At 45.3% G+C, this 19934-nt stretch overlaps 1 protein-coding gene across 1 annotated transcript in view; it reads right to left on the reverse strand.

Annotated features, from left to right (window-relative positions):
* The window catches only part of ORC2 (origin recognition complex subunit 2), a 91446-nt gene that overhangs the window by 44130 nt on the left and 27382 nt on the right, over positions 1–19934 (reverse strand). Inside the window, 3 exon segments of the mRNA XM_029606219.1 lie at positions 1418–1516; positions 3469–3644; positions 14704–14761. Of these exon segments, the coding sequence (XP_029462079.1) occupies positions 1418–1516; positions 3469–3644; positions 14704–14761 (333 nt within the window).

Raw genomic sequence — 19934 nt, forward strand, 5'->3', positions numbered from 1 at the left:
CCATGCTCTTGACAAATCTTGTCGCTGGGAAAGTGCATTATTGTACAAAAAAAATATACCCCAGCAAATTGAGCTTTCTTCAGATTTCAAACTTAATATCCATGGACACATTTTTCATACCCAGAGCATTATCTGCATGGTTACAATACCAGTGTTCATAGTCAAAAACAGAAAATCTATGTAGCCAGTTGTCTGCGAATTTTATTTTCTAAAAGAAAAACTAGAACAAATAGGGAAAGCATGCAGAGGTACGGTTTCAGGAATGTTTGCAGAAGGGGTGGACGTGGCTGTAATGAGGAGGCAGAAGTGTGCAAGGCCATGGCTGATTGTGTGGGGTGTATTTGAGGGGAAAGTGTGTCTGGGTTTAGGCAGGATGTGTGTGTGTGTGTGTGTGGGAGGGAGGGTACGTGAAGGTGTGTGCATGCGGAGAAAGGGTGTGGGGTGTATGTGTAGCAGGTGGGGGGGGGGGGGAAATGTACTTTGGAAGCTCCTCATTTTGCCATCCTTTGCCAATTGCTTAATTTAAGTTTCCTTGTGTGTGTCTCTCTGGCAAAGCTCTCCCCCACTATTGAATTCCTGATACAAACTTCTATGATCACCTTTTCTCCCTGTTTCCCCTATGAGACAACTCTTGCCTTTTTCCAAATACAACTATATATATATATATATATATATATTCATTTTCAAGAAAGCTTTTATCCCAGGTACAATCTTCAAGTATCTCCCGCCCTCTTTAAATGAACTACTCAACCCAATTTAACTATTCTCCCATTCCCTCTGCCTCCTGTGGAACCCCTGCAAGCCCAGAGAATTCCCTACCCTAAGGCTGAGAAGTGCCCCATTGCCCAAACTTGCTGTTCCAGAACTCAATTTAAAAAAAAATAAAAAATTAAATACAACATAAAACGAAAGAACACAAAAGGGTATTCACATTTTCCTTCTGTTTTATAAGTTGTGTGAAACTGCTCGCATCACTATCAGAAAAGATGAAAAGGAAAAAAGGAACAGTTTTATCTATATATATTTTTTTTAAATGTGCCATTACTTCTCAGTAGTGCATGGAACTCGCCAGAACACATGGTAACCCCTTACACAGTTCCACATTGGTCCCTCAGAAAGCTCCCTCCTGCCTACTTCCATGCCTTTTATCTGCTTGCACCATCCTTCTGGCATCATCTCCCAAATCATATTCAGAATATATATTTATGCTCCTTCGAATCAAAAACTCTTGCACGCTCTAAATATATGTGGGTTATGTTTTGTGAGGTGCCCTGGATATTGGCACTCCATGAACATGAAATAAATAAAAATAAGTATGCAAGGTATTTCACCACAAATTTCATGCCAGAGAACTGCCCATATCACAAACACTCAAACAAGAACCCTAGAGGAAAGCAGATCTCCATCACATACAGACCTGATCCAGTTTAGGTATTTGCAGCTTTTGTAAAGTCCGATCAGAAGTGAGCACCTTTGAACTGCTATGAGCTTCAAAGTAGTTTTCTACCAGGTTGCTCTGAAGACAGAAAAAGGAGGACATTTATTTAATTATTTGTTTATTTGTTTTTATATACCGATATTCACCCAAGAGTATCACATCGGTTTATATAATATCTAGTGAGATAGTGTGACCTGTTATCACACTATCTTTACATAGAAACATAGAAGTGACGGCAGAAGAAGACCAAACAGCCCATCCAGTCTGCCCAGCAAGCTTTCACACCTATTTGTTTTCATACTTATCTGTTATTCTTGGCCCTTGTAAGTAACTTTTTGGTTCCAATTCCCTTCCACCCCCACCATCGATGCAGACAGCAGTGCTGGAGCTGCATCTAAGTGAAGTATCTAGCTAATTGGTTTGGGGTAGTAACTGCCATAATAAGCAAGCTACTCCCACGCTTGTTTATCCTGCCTGTGCAATTCAGTCCTTGTTGGTTGTCTGAATATAAATCCTCTTTACTTCATTCCCCCCCTGCTGTTGAAGCAGTGAGCTTCAACATTGAAACATTGTAAAACTACAGCGAAGTATAGTTTCTTCTAGATATTTCCATGCATTATGAGTAGCCAAAAATAAAAGCCTAAAGCACCAAAAGTGACTTATCTGGCCCTAATTTTCCAAAGACTCTGCTAAATATTTACTTGAATGGAATTATTCCCTTTATAATTGTATTTTTAAGTAAACAAGTTCAGCCCTCCTGCAAAGGCACTTAAGAAATTCAAAATGAAAACCTGTGTATACCCATAACAGCATTCCCCTTGGAACACTATATGAGATATTTATAACCGATCAACTAGAATGGAAACTTTGAGAATAGGCACTCACTTATGGAAATATTAGAATATACCATTTGCTGTTTGCTTTTAACAATACCAAGGATTAGAGCAACATTTCACATGTAACTCATTATAATCCACCAGTATTGTGCTCCAAGAACTAACACTGCTTTTCCGGAATCATTTTAACTCATTTGTTTGACAAGGGCCAAATGCTCCTAGCATCCCCTGGAAAGGGCATTTGTTCTAGTATCACTGATGCATTATTTAGTTTAACCACAGATTGGGAGCTCTGATCACACCTTTCCACTTGCCATTAGTGGCAAGGACATCAGAGTCCTTATGGATAATACCTTGAAATCTTCAGCTCAGCATGTGGCAGTAGTCAAAAAGACAAACAGAATGTTAGGAATTATTTGGAAAGGAATAGAAAACAAAACTGAGAATATCATATTGCCTTTGTGTAGTTCCATGATATGACCACATCTTGAGTATTGTGTGCAGTTCTGGTTGCTCCCATCTCAAAAAAAGATATAGCACCCATAGAAAAGTTACAGAGAAGGGCAACAAAAAAAAATAAATGGGATGGAAAAGCTCCTTTATGGACGCTTTAAGTTTGGAAAAGAGAAAAGACTAAGAAGGGATAAGACTGAGCTTTATAAAACCATGAGTGGGCTGGAATAGGTAAGGGGAATGGTTATTCACACTTTGAAACCTAAGGACTAGGGGAGACACTCCATGAAACTAGCAAACAGCGGATTTAAAACAAATCATAGGAAGTATTTTTTTCACTCAAGGCACTGTAAAACTATGGAATCTGTTTGCCACAGGATGTGGTCAAGGCAACTAACATAGTGGGGTTTAAAAGAGGGTTTGACAAGTTCCTGAAGGAAAAGTTCATAAACAGTTATCAGCTAGGTAGACTTGGGAAAGCCAGCACTAATCTTGAGTGAGAAACAAGTAGATCAACTACTGGGGATCTGCTGGGTACTTGCGGCCCAGATTGGCTACTGTCAGAGACAGAATGCTGGGCTTGATAAAACTTGGTCTAATCCAACATGGTATTTCTTATATTCTTAATGGAAAGACTGTGGACCTGAACATTTGATAAAAAGAAAGAAAATCATAGGCTACACTGCTTTGTGCACTAGCACCCAGTGTTGGATCCTCACATAGAGGATCTTCATAACTCACCGCGGCACCCTTCTTTGCTTTCTTGGCTGGTGTTTTGTTGGAAACAGGTGTCAAGGTTGCTTTGGTACGAGCCTTTTGTTCCAAGACTTCTACCTTCTCAACTTGCTCCTCTACCAATTCCTCTTCAGAGTTTGAAGCAGAATAGTCACTCTCACTATCAGAATACAAATTTGTTGCTAAAATGGAGAGAATAAAGATTCAGTGGTTATGTTATGCTGAGGTATTTTTAGAAAGAAACAAACAGTGCCAATTATGTGATCCAACTGAAAAGCAACTTTGCTTACTGTAAAAGGTGTTCTCACAGAACAAGCAGGATGGTAGTCCTCACATATGGGTGACATCAGTGGACGGAGCCTTGCTATGGAAAACTTTTCTGTCAAAGTTTCTATAAAGCTTTGACTGATGTTGGCACACTGAGTGCACTGAGTATGCTCAGCCTGCATGAGCATGCTCATGCAGGCTGACCACAGGTGTCCACAGGTGTCTCCCCTCAGTCTTCTTTTTTCCGCTCTGCAGTAAGCATAGCAGTTAGGAGCTCTGTGAGAAATTCTCACAACTTTTCCTCAAGGAAACACTTAAACTTTTACTAAACAAACGCTTTTTCCCTGTGCGGGTCTCCCCTCGCGGACATTTAATCGATACTCGGTGAGTACTATACCCTGTTTTTCGGTCGGTTCCTGTCACCTCACTACGGTTTCCCCGGCCTACCAACCAAATTGCAGCCTTCGCTCTCCCTATGTTTTCACAGTTAGCCCCACATAGCCTGCAAGTGTCCTCCTGTGACCCTCTGCCCAGTTATTAGCGCTAGTGGAATAGGGACTTCCACGGTTACCGTTGCTGCCAGGGCCCCCTGTCGAATTCATACCTCTGTACCTTCATGCAGTCGATGCCCCATCGCTACCGTCGGTACCCCTTTCCAGGCCGTCCTGCCTTTTTCGACACCCCTCCCCCGGCGGGTCCATCGATGCCATCGATCCCCGCATCGATTCTTTCAGTGCCATCAATGTTTTCATCCATGGTGCTGATTTTTCCATCGGTGTCATCAATGCCCGGGTCGATGCCATCGATGTCTTTTCGATCCTTCGATGCCATCGGTGCCTCCGTCACTGTTATTGTTGCTCTGCCTGGCCATCGACATTTTTTCATATATATTTTTGACGATACCCTCGAGGCTGCTCTATGCCTCCATCGATATCGTCAATACTGACATAGCACCTACATGCAATGCCCTCGCCTAAACACAGTGCTCCATGCTTTGGGGTTTTTACTACAGCCCTGTATCAGCCTACGACACTACATAGTGCCAGGAGCAGTGCAGGCATGCTGACAGTCGTCATGCGCCATCCAGGACAGCGAGTGCATCCACCTCGGCGCTGGTGAAAGACCGGGCCGAGCACCGTGGCACTCATTGTCACCGGCACGGTGATCATCCGCCACCGACGCCTTCCAGCACATCGGTGCTATCCTACTCTGTGCTGGAGAATGCCCGGGCCGAGCAACATCGCTACTGCCACCGCCGCTGTTCCACTCAACGCTGGCAGTCCTCTGTGCTCCAGAATGACCGGATCGAGTTCCGAGGAATTCTGCACTGGTGTCACAATACATCAGGCCGCTGCAAAGAGGGCTGGGTTCATGAGTCATAATGGCTCCCCTGTACCAGAGTCGGGTTCATGAGTCATAATGGCTCCCCTGTACCCAAGGTGTTCCCCACAAACACCAATGCGGGGTTCTGTACCTCCACAAATTAATGTGGTAGCAACAGACATGCTCAGCCTGGACTCCTCTAAACCTGCACCACCATACCAGGTTACAGAGTTGAGTCGGACATCTACGTCCACCAGGCTATCCCTCGATGACTCTTGAAATCCACAGAGCCATCCATCTTCGCTGGCTCATCCTTCTGCGATCCACGACAGATATTAAGTACTCTATTTTAATCCTGCTTCAGCGACAATCCCATTGAGACCTGTTCTCTAAACCGGGCCATATGGTTCGATAGGTTCTAGGTTGTCTGGCCTTCCGAGAGCCGTATTAGTGTCACATATCGCTATTGCCAACTATGTTGGACACAAAACCAAGAGATCCTCTCTACCAATCATTTGGGATTACATCAGGACATCCTCCCGTTGTTAGCAACGGGACTCTGTACTGATTAATACTCTGGTTTCTGGTTCCTAATTAAGGACCGAAATTCCAGATGCATTCGCTGATTTGCTAAACACGAGATTCAGCAAACACTGTCTCAATTGCAAGTCCACCTTATTTTATTTAGCAGTTTTTTATATACCGAGTTACAGCAGAAATCGCCTTCACTCCGGTTTACATTTACAACCACCTGTTACATTTAAAGCATTTTAACAATAGTTGAAACTGGTTCTGAACAGCAACTTAGACCAAAACAATATCTGCAACAACGAGGTATATATCAGTGTTCAAATCATGAGAGGGGGAATTGAAAAAGGGGAGATTAGATAAGGTTTCAGTGAATCAGTATAATAGTCATTAGAAAGATATTGCATGCCCGAAGTGGAAATGCAATGGGTGGGGACTGTTGACTTATCCTATGCCATCTTTGAGCGTATGGCTGAATAGCCATGATCTGAGTTCTTTTTTGAAAGATTTAATGTTTTTTTGTGAGCTCAGGTGTTGAGGTAAAGAGTTCCATAAATTCGGGCCAATGATGGAGATGGCTCTGTTCCTTGTGGATGACAGTTTGGCTAGCGGTAGTGATGGCACATCAAGATGTAATTTACTTGTTGATCTAGTCGTACGTATTGACCTGTGTATATGTATGACATTGTCCAGGGCTGTGTTTGCTTTATGGATTGCATTGTGTAGAATTGTAAGGACTTTGAATTCTATTCTTTTTTCTACCGGAAGCCAGTGTAGGTTGTTGAGCACGGGGGTGATGTGGTCTGATTTCTTTTTACCAGTCAGGACTCTGGCAGCGGCATTCTGAAGTAACTGGAGTGGTTTTAAGGTCGTTTTTGGTAGTCCTATCAGGAGAGAGTTGCAGTAGTCAAGGCTGGTGAAAATGAGGGCTTGTAAAACGGTTCTGAATTCATGGAGGTGCAGCATTGGTTTTAGGTGTTTGAGTATTTGGAGTTTATGGAAGCCTTCTTTTGTTCTTGCTGCAATGTGTTTTTTATAGTTTAGTTCACTGTCAATCCATATGCCAAGGTCTTTTACGTTATTCTTTAAGTTGTAAGCAGATGTTATCAATTTGGAAGGGTGGTGTGGTTATTGATCCTGAGTTTTTTCTTATGATTAATATGCATTCGGTTTTGCTCATGTTTAAACATAATTTTAGATTGTTTAGCATATTTCGAATTACATCAAGGTGTGAGACTGCTCTTGCCATAGCATCTTCTATAGTGGAAGTGATTGGAATGAGGAGTTGTATGTCGTCAGCATACATGTAGAAAGTTATACCTAGGCTTGTTAGGAGTTGTCACACTTCTCAGATTCTCTCCCCTATCAGAGAGGATGATTGCTGGGTTTGAAAAGTGGTTAAAAACGTGGGCCAGGTTTGGGCTGTATTTATTGCATGGCATTCAGTTGACAGTTTACGTGCTGTTGAGGGTAAGCTGGAAGCTGTTGCTGCTGAGGCAGCTTCCAATAACGGAACTGCCAGAAGGGGCATCTTAAGAAGTATGATCTTTTAAAAAAGTGTAGTGAGTGCGCCCTGCAGAACAGTGTTGCTCTGGTTCCATAGACAGGGACTGGATCACTACATGCTGTTCTTTTAATTGAGCAACTGTTTCTCTGAGCTTGTTTCTGAAAAGGTGATCCCCCAGACAGGTTACGTCCACTAACTTGACACGGACATTGCTGTGAAAACTACTGGATCTCAACTAAACCATACAGTGTGTTCTAATGGAGGCTAACGAGGAGCATGCTGTGGTATCAAATGCCTCATAAATGGATCTAATAAGACTGTGTATACACTCTTCAGCATCCAAGAGCTGGGCAGACTGAATGGACCACTTGGTCTTTCTTTGCCATCATTATTAGGTTATGTATATTGTGTTAAGCGTGACAGAGTATACGATTCCACCTTCACCGTATGGTCGTGTAAGTATTAAACCACGTGTAAGTATTAAACCACGTAGAATTGGTGAGTGGAGATCTGTGCATTGGAGTTTTGTAATATCTTTTTATTGAAATTGTCCAGTAACCTGGGATCCTTGCCTGGTGGACTATTCAAGGATATTCTTGTTTTCTTTACTCTTAAGAGCAGATTCCACTTCTACCGACTGCATTACTCCAAACTCTGGGGAATTTTTGCACTTTTTATTTGAGGTCTGGTTTTCTTGCAACTGAGGCACAAGAAATCGGATTTTCCCATATTCTTGTTTACAATGTTTGCAGGATATCATGTACCAGAATAGCTGCTGGTTCCGCCAGAGTGTCCAGAATTTGGAGGAGTCCAAAGACTCTTGTGAGAGGATCTTTGTCCTTATGCACATTAATTCAGAGCACTTTTCCCAACTTGTCCAAAAACCTGTAATAGGAAAAGTCTTTAAAAGAAGAAATTGGGACCAGCTAGTCTCTAATATATCAAATGGAAAGTTAACTAGCTATATATGGTGACAAGTGGTACGGACAAATTCTATTAAAAACCGATCTTTATTCTACTATGGTCAAAATTTAAACAATATTTTTGACTGGAGACTAGTGTTCTAGAGTCTCTGGGAGAGGGTTGGAAAGGATCCCAGTTGATCCTTCTATAGATCATAAAGGTAAGGGAACAGTAATCTAAGACATCAATGATGAAAATGATTGAGGAAGGGTCTTTGCTTCAGAAGGGTATACTCCTTGTATATATCCTCTGACTGGCTGGACTCCATTGCAAGTGAATGCCATGGGCTAAAGCACCTCGTGAGTGTTCCCATGGCATCTCTGTATGAACTGAGGATACTGGGACTCCTCCTCATGGAAGAAAATTGGATATCCTGGAAAGGAAAGGTTGCAAGATACCCTCCTTATACTTCGCCACCTGATTGTCTTTGAGCATGTACGCCGCAATGTTAGCTTTTGGAAGCCTGTGCACCTTTCTTCGCACCACTCCATAAAATGAAAAGATGATCAGATCTCCTAAAATCATTCGTTACCTCGAGATACCTCAGCAAAGCCCTACAGACGTCCAAACGTCTAAGCTCCCGCGCATGAGGCACAGAAGCATCCAAGTCTGGAAAGGCCGGAAGCTCCACCGTCTGATTAACATGAAAAGCCAATACCACCTTGGGAAGAAACGAGGGGACCATCCATAAAGGACACTCCTGAATCAGAAATCTGAAGGAATGGATCGCAACAAGATAAAGCCTGCAACTCAGATTCTTCCTGCAGAACAAATGGCTTCCAGAAAAACGACCTTCAAGGTCAAATCCTTAAGTGTCACTCTGTGGAGAGGCTCAAAGAGTGGCTCACAAAACTCAGAGGACAAGATTAAGATTCCAAGATAGATAAACTCTCTTCAGTGGAGGGCGCAAATTCTTATAACCCCTCGAAGAAACCTGACCACATCTGGATGAAAGGACAACGTTCCACCGTCAATTGTACCACGTAAAGAAGCCAGAATTGCCACCTGAACTCAAGAGAGTTGAAAGCTAGGCCTTTGATAAAACTGTCTTGAAGGAAAGATAAAATCCAAGACACTGAAGACCGTAAGGCCTGAATAGCTTTAGTTATACAAAATGCCTCAAAGACTTTCCAGACTCAGACATATGACAATGAAGTAGACGTCCGCCTAGCTTGTAGGAGGGTAGTTATAACTGCCTCTGGGTACTCCCTGTGTCTCAAAATGCCGCCTCTCAAAAGCCAAGCCGCTAGACAAATGCAATCTGCCTGGTCTGAAAATATGGGGCCCTGACAAAGGAAGCGAGGAAGATGACCGAATCGTAACGATTCGTCCACTGCCAAGTTGACCAGATCCGTGAACCATGGCCAACGCAGCCACGCCGGGGCTACCAACACTACATCCCCGGGTGCCTCTCTATCCGAAGCAAGATCTTGCAGACCAGAGGCCAAGGGAGGAATACGTACAGCAGAACCTCCCAAGGCCAAGGAAACACCAGAGCATCAACACCCTCGGCCCCGTATTCGTACCTGTGGCTGAAAAAGCAAGATGCCTTTGATTTGAGATGAGTCGCCATTAGATCCACATGGGGACACCCCCACCTCTCTCAAATGAGCTGCATCGCTGACTCCGACAATTCCCACTCTCCTGGATCTAGAAGTCTGCAACTTAGAAAATCCGCCTGGAAATGAGATGCCGCTATCTGGACCAAGTGCTGCTCCGACCAAAAAAATTAAACTCCTGAGCCACCATTCGTCTCTTGGTTCCGCTCTGCCGACTGATATATGCTATGGTCGTTGCATTGTCCAACAAGATCCTCACCAAGCGTCCTTGAACCAGAGGCAGAAAGGCCAGTACATAAGAACATAAGAAAATGCCATACTGGGTCAGACCAAGGGTCCATCAAGCCCAGCATCCTGTTTCCAACAGTGGCCAATCCAGGCCATAAGAACCTGGCAAGTACCCAAAAACTAAGTCTATTCCATGTAACCATTACTAATGGCAGTGGCTATTCTCTAAGTGATGTAAGTAATGCTAACCTCACTGCTCTGGTCTCTAAGTGACTGATAAACCAGGAGGCCTCTTCCACAGACCACATGCCCTGGGCTGACTGTCGCTGGAATACTACTCCCTGACCAGAAAGACTGGCATCAGTAGTTGACTTAGAAAATAACCACTGCTATTACTAGCAACGGTAACATGGAATAGACTTAGGTTTTGGGTACTTGCCAGGTTCTTATGGCCTGGATTGGCCACTGTTGGAAACAGGATGCTGGGCTTGATGGACCCTTGGTCTGACCCAGTATGGCATGTTCTTATGTTCTTCTTAATTACCCAATCTGGAACCTCCGGATCGACACCACATACTAGATTGGACCTCTGTAGCCACCAAGACAGACTTTCCCACTTAGGAGCATCAAGAGACACAGGCTGATGAAAAGCCTCCGAGAACAGATTCCACTGCACCAACAGAGCCCTCTGTAATGGTCTCATATGCACAAAGGCCCAGGGAACCAACTTGAGAGTTGAAGCCACCGAACCCAAAACCTGTACAACATTCCAGGCTTACCCGCAACATTAACAAGCGCTGAACTTGCGACTGTAACTTGCACACACTCTCCTCAGTCAGGAACACCTTGCCTTGCATCGAACCAAGCTCCGAAATAATCGAGATTCTGAGTCTGGTTTAGGTAGCTCTTTGCCCAATTCACCACCTAGCCTAGAGATTCCAGAGTATGAATTACCTTCTGGACCACGGTGCAACAAATGGTCCCCAACTTTGCCCTGATGAGCCAATCGTCACAATAAGGGTGTACCAACACCCCCTCATGCCTCAAGGCTGCTATTAACACCATGAGCTTGGTGAAGGTACGTGGTGCTATGGCCAGCCCGAAAGGGAAAGCCTGGAACTAGAAATGCTGACCCAGCACCATAAATCTCCGAAAACGCTGGTGATCCCGACAAATGGGAATGTGCAGGTACGCTTCTGTCAAATCCAGGAATTCCCAATTGCGCACTGCCGCGATGACCAACTGCAAGGTCTCCATGCAAAATCTTGGAACCTTCAATGCTGCATTTACCCATTTCAAGTCCAGAATGGGGCAAAAAGTGCCCCCTTTCTTCGGAACCATGAAGTAAATGGAATACCGACCTTTGCCCAGAGGGACCGGAAACACAGCCCCTAAGTTCTGCAACATGTCTAAAGTCTCGCAAACTGCCCAAAGCTTTTCCACTGACCCACAGGAGGAAGACTAGAAAGGTTGTGAACGGGCCGCGCAAATTCTAATGCATAACCTTCTCTTATGACACTGAGCACCCACTGATCCTGAGTGATCTTGACCCACTCCCTGTAGAATCGAGCTAAATGACCCCCAATAAAAGAACGACAGAGTGGGCCGGCCTAGTCTCACTGGGAGGATTTTGCTCCTGGAACCCCACCCATTGGTGGAAGCTCTGAAGGGCCTACGACCGCCCCGAAAGAACTGCCCCCAGGTCTGACCACGGCCAGAAAACCGTTTCTGCGAAGCTGGGGATCCTCTCGTATGACAAGACCGCCTGCCATCCTGAAAAACGTGACCGGGAAGGAAAGGACTGCTTAGTCTTAGGCCTATCCTCCAGCAACTTGTGTACCTTATTGTCATCTAATTGTTTGATCAGTTGCTCCAAGTCCTCCCCAAACAAAAGACAGCCTTTGAAAGGTAGGGAACCCAATCAGGACTTGGATGACACATCTGCCAACCAGTTACACAGCCACAACAGCTGCCGGGCAGACACAGTGGAGGACATAAGACGAGACCAAGTCCTCACCAAATCATTGAAAGCGTCCGCTACGTATGCGACCAATGCCTCCAAGCGTTCTGCACTACTTTCATCAACACCTGACTTTGTCTGTCCATCCTGAAGCTGCTGTACCCAACTCAGACAGGCACGTTGCATGAAGCTGGAACAAATGGTTGCCTGCAAACTCAGAGCGGACACTTCAAAGACACTCTTGGGATGGACTTCCAGCTTACAATTCTGAACAACCTTCAACGCCACGGCACCTGCTACGGGAATTGACATCTTCTTAGTGATAGGCAACACCGCCGTGTCCACTTTCGGAATAGAAAAAAGCTCTAAGGTCGGGGGAGGGGGGGGGCCTGAAGCCCATCCAGGACTGGATCCACCCCATCCATGTCTGAGTCTTCCTGAGGGAGCTTTAACCCCAGCTCACTAAGGACCTGAGGAATCAGAGGAGCTAATTCTTCCCCTCTGAAACAAATGAAGAATTTTGGGGTCGTCCTCCTCGGACACCGGAACAGCCTCCGCATCGTCTCCCAGAGCCAGGTCAACCGCATCCGGATCAGCACCCAGAAGCCCCAAATGCTGCCCCCGAATCCCTGGGGGTCTCCAGGGAATCGACAGTCATCTGTATCGTCGTCCGCCTGAGCTGGGCCCATCAGTTGCTGCATCTCAGAAAATCTGGACTGACCAGGCCCCACAGTCGACACAGGACTCCTGGAGACAATGGAGGGGGTACTAGCCCTGCCTGCTGGGACCTAAGGCCTTCCTGTTGTGCAAAACAAGTGCTGTGTAGGAGCAAAATAAAACTCTGGGAAAAAAGTGCAGGGAGCAGATGGCAGAATAGACGCCGGAATCCTGCCGCTCCTCGAAGCCAGTAAACCAAGAGGCAATGGCTCTCCTGTGCCCCCCTGTGCCTCCAGCGGGCTGGGGAAAGTCTCGGGGAGAATCCCCCGTCCCCTCCACTGGCATGGTTAAAGCCGCCGGGGAAGCTAAAATGGCCACCATTCCTGTGTTGTCGGAGCCCAAGGGCCAGACGCAGGAGGAGCTTTCCCCTGCAGGAGCTCTACCTGTGGCAGGGCTGGCACTACTTCTTCTATGTTTCACCGGGGCTGGAAGTTGTGACGGCCCTTCATCTCCCAAAACGCACGCCGAGCACAGCTTGATGTAGTCTAATTACGTTGAAACCATGCCACATGCGCAGTAGGCTCTGCCTCAAACCATGACCATGCGGCGGGGCAGAGCAGAAGCGCCACCACGAAAAACACTCCCCCAAAAGGATAAAGACCACCTAGTTGAGCCCTGAAACCTTATTGCTCAGCTCCAGCTGCTTCCTCTGTTTCTCCTATTTTTTTTTTTTTAGGAATGTTAAACAGTGAGGAACCCCCCTCTCCTGAAGCTGAGGGGAGCGGTCCAGCTCAGCCCAGCCTAAAATAACCAGGAGAGGCAGAGATACCAAAGCAGCTGTGCAGAGCCAACAAACCACCGAAGCGGCCTCATGAAGGGGAGGGATCTGGACCACCACATTTGCACCCCACGGCCCACAATGGAGGAAGGCTCGAAAAAGAAAAAGAAACAGACAAACTACAGAACTGCAGGTGTATGCACCAGCCACCATCTGCTGGAGACAGAGAAATACTGAGGAACTGCAGGTGGCACCAGGGATTATGAAGCAGTGTCAGTTAAACTTTCTCTGTCTTCATCTGCTGGCAGGGATGCATAAACCCAGGAGTCTGGACTGACCGAGTACATACAGGGAAAATTTAGTTGCACCACACTCAGTTTCAAAAGCAACTAAAAGATACAGTAACTGATTTTAAAGGCAGTATAATAGGACCTTCTTACAATAAAGAAGTCTCAACATCTCAGATCTTTCAATATACTTCAGAAGGAAACCCACCCCACTATCCTGACAAAAGTCAGCTAGACTGAATGCTTCCCTCTGTCAGAGGGTGCTAGAACTATAGCATTATACGCTTTCAAAATTACAATATTTCAGAATTCGTTCTTTTCTCCTTAATTTGAAGTTTTGTTCTAACTGTTGTGCCACTGGCTGCCCTCAAACTTTCATCCCCATGCCTATCATAAAGATCCTGCAGAATGCGCAGGTCCAGATAGGGTCAAGCAAGGAACATGAAGCATCACTGGAGAATGGACAGACTTCTCTCGGGCTCACCAAATCCCTGAATTATACAAAAACATTTCATTGCAAAGAAATTTTCTTCTATGTTTATTTCACTATCATTGATCCTCAGGTAGTAACTCAAGTTTAGAGAAATCCAAATTTTACAAACAAATATTAAAAAAATGATTAAAACCATACACATTCAGAAGTCACCAGAAATTGGATTTCAAAATTTAATAATTTGAACAATGATGAATGAAAGTCTCAAAAGTCAAAGCTATAGTTTAATGACTAGAACACTTTTGAATAATGACAAAGAAATCAACATAGAAGCTAGGAAAATGGGATGCAGTCACATGATCTGCCTGATGATTTTTAAATGGAGGGCCAGCAAAACCACATTTTTCCAAAAATGTAAATGTGCTGGCACCAGAGACAACATAATCAAGTCTATTGAGAATAAAGTTCAACTGGATCATTTGAAGGGAACAGGGCTCCTAAAAATTCACTCTATAAACCATCATTGGTTATAAAAGTCAAATTTTCTTAAAGCAAATTCATTGCATCCAAATCTGTTTGATGACTAACAAGATCACTGTGTGAAAACTGTGTAATAATGAGAAAAATGCATCTGAAACACCTTATTAGAAAATAAGGTATCAAATCTTCTCACTGGTGGACAAATAAAAATAAAATATTTTTTTTTTTCAATAATTTATATTTCCTTCAGGTTAGGAAAGATAGTACTAACCTGTCAGCCTCTTCCTTAGTCTGTGAGGAGTGGTCGATACAAAGACATTCTTTCTACCCTATAAAACCAAGAGATCCAATGAGGAAGCATCTCTATAAAATTAGATGTTTACTGAAAATGCACTGCTTTAGAAAACATTTCTCATAATTTTGATCACTCTGGCATATTCAACTGAAGGAACTTGATATAAGAAAATTGGTTCTTACCTGATAATTTTCGTTCCTGTAGTACCACAGATCAGTCCAGACGCCTGGGTTTTGCCTCTCCACCAGCAGATGGAGATAGAGAAAGTTCTGACAGACTGCCATAAATACCAGGGTGCCACCCACAGTCTGCCAGTATTACTTAGTGTCAAAGCAGCATGGTCCAAAACAAACTAACTATATACAGGAACCATAAACTGAACCGGATCACTAACCCCAACTGTGACCCGAAGCCATGAAACCAGGTAAACAAGAGAGATTTTCAGACCAGAAATAAACAAACACTAAACGAGCGGACTCTCCCTTATTTCTATGCTTCAGAGAGTGTCTCAGTATCAAACGGGCGGTATTCTGGACTGATCCGTGGTACTACAGGAACGAAAATTATCAGGTAAGAACCAATTTTTTTTCCCTGAACGTACCTGGATCAGTCCAGACTCCTGGGATGTACCAGAGCTCACCTACCTGGGATGGGATCCGGAGAGGCCCACTCTCAGCACCCGGAGCCTGAACATCCAGACGGTAATGTCTTGCAAAAATGTGCAATGATTTCCACGCAGCCGCTCTACAAATTTCCTGCGGAGAAATCTGTTGACAAGAAGCCGCTTGTGATCTTGTAGAATGTGCACAAAGGCTGACAGGCAAGGGTTTACACCATGTAGCAAATACGTGGAATTTATCGCTTCCTTCAGCCATCGGGCGATCATGGTCTTGGATGCCATATTACCTCTTTTCGGACCACTCCAGAGTACAAAGAGGTGATCTGAGACCCGAAAACTATTAGTCACTTCCAGATAACACAACAGAGTTCTGCGAACATCCAACTTCCTCAAGACCTTAGAGAGCGGATCCGACCTATCCAGATTGGAAAAAGACGGAAGCTCCACCGATTAATAGCCGTTAATGGACCGAGAAGTCTATTAACGGCTATTAATCAAGTTTACTTAGGGAATAGCCACTGCTATTAATTGCATCAGTGTTTGGGTAATTGCCAGGTTCTTGTGGCCTGGTTTGGCCTCTGTTGGAAACAGGATGCTGGGCTTGATGGACCCTTGGTCTGACACAGCATGGCAATTTCTTATGTTTCAAATGAAAGGAAGACACCATTTTCAGGAGAAAGGAAGGAACCGTTCGCAAAGACACACCAGAATCTGAAATCCTTAAGAAGGGTTCCCGGCAAGAGAAGGCTTGAAGCTTGGGAACTCTACGAGCAGAGGAAATAGCCACCAGCACTTTCAACGTTGCTTTCTTCAGAGGCTCAAAGGGTGGCGAACACAAAGCTGTAAGGACTAAGTTTAGATTCCAGGACGGACATGGCAAGCTTACCGGTGGACGCAAATGCTTCGCCCCCCCTCAGGAAATGAGAGACATGAGGATGAGCAGCCAACGGTGCACCATGTATGGGACCACGCAAGGAACCAAGGGCTACCACCTGTACCTTCAAGGAACTACACGACAAGCCCTTAGCTAATCCCGCTTGAAGGAAACAGAAGATATCTTAAATGGTCGCGCTCCTGATGAAGGTTTGGAAGGTACGGAAACCACAGGGAATATTCCACCGCTAAGTTGACTAAATCTGCAAACCACGGACGATGCGGCCACTCGGGAGCCACCAAGATCACCTCGGCCGGGTGTTTCTCTATCTTCCTGAGCACGTTGCCTATTAGAGGCCAAGGAGGAAACACGTAAAGTAGTATAGTCATCGGCCAGGGTAGAGCCAGCGCATCTACTCCCTCTGCTCCTGTTTCTCTTCGGCGAGCAAAGCACGGAGCCTTGGCATTCTTGAACGTCGCCATCAGATCCATGCTAGGAGTGTCCCATCTGTCGCAGATGAGCTGAAGGCCTTGTCCGCCAACTCCCACTCTCCTAGATCGAGATGTCGTCGATTTAGGAAATCCGCGTGAACGTTGTCGACCCCGGCAATGTGAGACACTGCTATGCTGACCAGATTCTGCTCCGCCCAGGCGATTAACAGACGAGCTTCCGCAGCAACTGGCTGGCTCTTTGTTCCGCCCTGGCAACTGATGTAGGCCACAGTGGTTGCATTGTCGGACAGTACCCTGACTGACTTCCCCCTGACAGGCGGGAGGAAGGCTCCCAATGCCAGCCGTACCGCTCTGGTTTCCAAGCGATTTATTGACCACCGAGACTCCTCTGAAGACCAGCATCCCTGGACTGACTTCTGCAGACAAACCGCTCCCCAGCTGGAGAGGCTGGCATCTGTGGTCACCACCATCCAATCCGGTAAAACTAACAGGACCCCTCGACTCAAATTGTCCGAGATTAGCCACCAATCCAGACTGGATCGAGTGGACTCCGTCAGTGGCAGGAGCAGGAGGAACTGTTCTGAAACCAGATTCCAACGGGAAAGTAAGGCTGACTGCAAAGGCCGCATGTGAGCGAAGGCCCATGGAACCAGTTCCAGCTTTGAGGTCATTGATCCCAGAACCTTCAAGTAATCCCAGACCTTCGGGGAGTTAAGCGCCTCACCTGGCCTTGTAATTTGGCAATGCGGTCGGACATTAAGAAAACTCTCCCCTGCCTGGTGTCGAACAAAGCCTCCAAAAATGCCAATGACTGGGAGGGTATTAGCTGACTTTTGGTCCAAGAAAGCAAAGGGGTAGGCGATCTATGATACCGTTAGGTAAACACACAAAAATAGATGCCTGATTCTTTTTCAAAACCTTTATTGATGCGGAGACGTGTCAACTAAAATTGCCCGACTCAGGCCGAGTTTCGCAGCTCTTTGGTCGCTGCCTCAGGGGCTCAAATATTCAAGTCAGTAATGCTGTTTCATCCAATAATTTGCAATGATATGCCAGCTGTACAAAAACAACTTGTACACAAATGTTCAGAACGCCAGCCAGCACAGCAGACCGCAGTCTCCACTCTCTTTTTGCGTACCACCGGACTCCCCGCCTCTGCAGACGTGGAGAACATACGACCACTCTCCTCTCCTGGACCAGGTGGTTTCCCTCCTTCTCCACTCAGGAGCAATAGAACCCATTCCGCACTCGCAGCAAGGCCTAGGGTTCTATTCCAGGTACTTTCTGATCTCCCCAAAATTGGGGGGTGTTCGTCCAATCATGGATCTACGTGCCCTCAACAAATACCTCCAGCGAGAAAGGTTCAAGATGGTAACCTTGGGATCACTTCTACCTCTTCTACAAAGAGGAGACTGGCTCTGCTCTCTAGACCTTCAAGACGCATACACCCACATTGCGATAACGCCAGCTCATCGCAAGTATCTCAGATTTCTAGTAGGCCTCAAGCACTATCAATATCAAGTGCTTCCCTTCAGCCTAGCGTCTGCACCAAGAGTCTTTACCAAATGTCTCGTAGTCGTCGCAGCTTTCCTCAGAACCAAAGGTGTTCACGTCTACCCCTACCTGGACGACTGGTTAATCAGGGCTCCAACTCAGCAAGCTGCTCAGTCGTCCCTGAAATTAACTCTTCACACTCTAGTTACGCTAGGATTTCTGGTCAATTACTAGAAATCTTATTTAGTCCCATCTCAAACCTTGTCATTCACTGGGGCAGACTTGGACACTTTGCGGGCAAAAGCTTTTCTGCCTCAACAATGAGAGTATGAGAGGTCCTGAAATGAAGAAAAGTGTTCCAGAGGCTCAGGTAGTGAATTGGAGGGTATTCCCCTCAAATGTTCCTCATATCCAAGAGGGGAGGGAACACTAACCCAGAACCCCAAAGATGAAGCAGGCAACTAAAGAGGGGTCCATTCCTGGTGGACTTCTTACAACTGGCTGAATTCCACTGCAAGCAAATGTCGAGGAACCACACTGCGGAGGTTCTGATGGAGTACTCGTCCAGTCAGGTGTTAGTGGGATTCCTTCTTGTGGGAGTAAATCCGATATTCTAAAAAAAGGAGATGTTGAAGAGTATCTTCCTTGTCTTTAGCTGCCAGAGATGTAGAGAAAGCCTTCAACAACTCTGCCACTTGGACTTAAGGAGCTGTTGTACCATCTGCCCAGGCACTGGAGGTAGAATATCCTCGTTGTAAACCAGGCGGAAAACATGCTGCATGTCCTCTAGACTTTGTAAAATCTGTCCTGGGGCCCTGATAGAGATTAAAGACTGCACACAGCAAATGGGATCTGGTGTTTCTAGGCATAGGCCTTTTTCCAATAACTGTTAGGGACATTGCCCTAGAAATTGGCAAAGGTAAGTGAAGCGTATCCCTTTTTGCCCTGAAAAGCCTCCCAAATGTATGGAAAGAACTCAGGATCTAGTGAAGAACTGCGTTGGAAACACTGCTGCCTGGTGCGTTGACGTTGTAGCAGTCAGCTCCAATGCATACAGGATAGAGGAAAGATCAGGGAAGTCAATGCTGAGGCACTGGGTGCTCCAGGGTTTGATGTGTCAAGTGCTTTGGAGTCCAATGCATTAAATGCTCCAGGACTCGATGCATCAGTGGCACTCCATGAATCTACAGTGCCAGGGCTTGATGCAGTGGCAAATGGTGCATCAACAGTACTGAGACTGTGCCTTTTCAGTGTCTATTGTGCTGCCAGCTCCAAAGAGTAACACTTCTTGTTTTTCCAAGGACACGTGCCTTTTTACATTTACTCAATCCTGAGGATTCTGCCTACTACTAAAATAAATAAATAAATAAAATAAAATAAAGAGGGAGGGGGGAATTTTCCAGGAGCTCCTTCCCAACTTGACACTTGGAAGCATAATAAGAATCTGGCTCTTTAGAGATTTGCACAGTTCCTCCATTTTCTACATCCTAGTTTTGTTTTTTTTTGTTTGTTTGTTTTGTTTTTTTTTTAAGACATTCAGCCACAGTGGTAACAATTGGCTGGTCATAGTCTCATCCCAGTGAGCAGTAGCAAATATCGTGCCCATCTGTGTGGGACTTTTTTTTTTTTTTTAATAGCACTGAAAAGTGCTGGCTGGGGGGCTGCAGAGGCAGCACAGAAACAGGGAAAAAAATTGAAATACTGTAGATATCACTAAGAAAAAAAAAAAGAGAAGGATAGTGCACGTCTGTGCTGAAACTCAGAACAA

This window comes from Rhinatrema bivittatum, chromosome 6, assembly GCF_901001135.1.
Source record: "Rhinatrema bivittatum chromosome 6, aRhiBiv1.1, whole genome shotgun sequence".
Classification (NCBI taxonomy): domain Eukaryota; kingdom Metazoa; phylum Chordata; class Amphibia; order Gymnophiona; family Rhinatrematidae; genus Rhinatrema; species Rhinatrema bivittatum.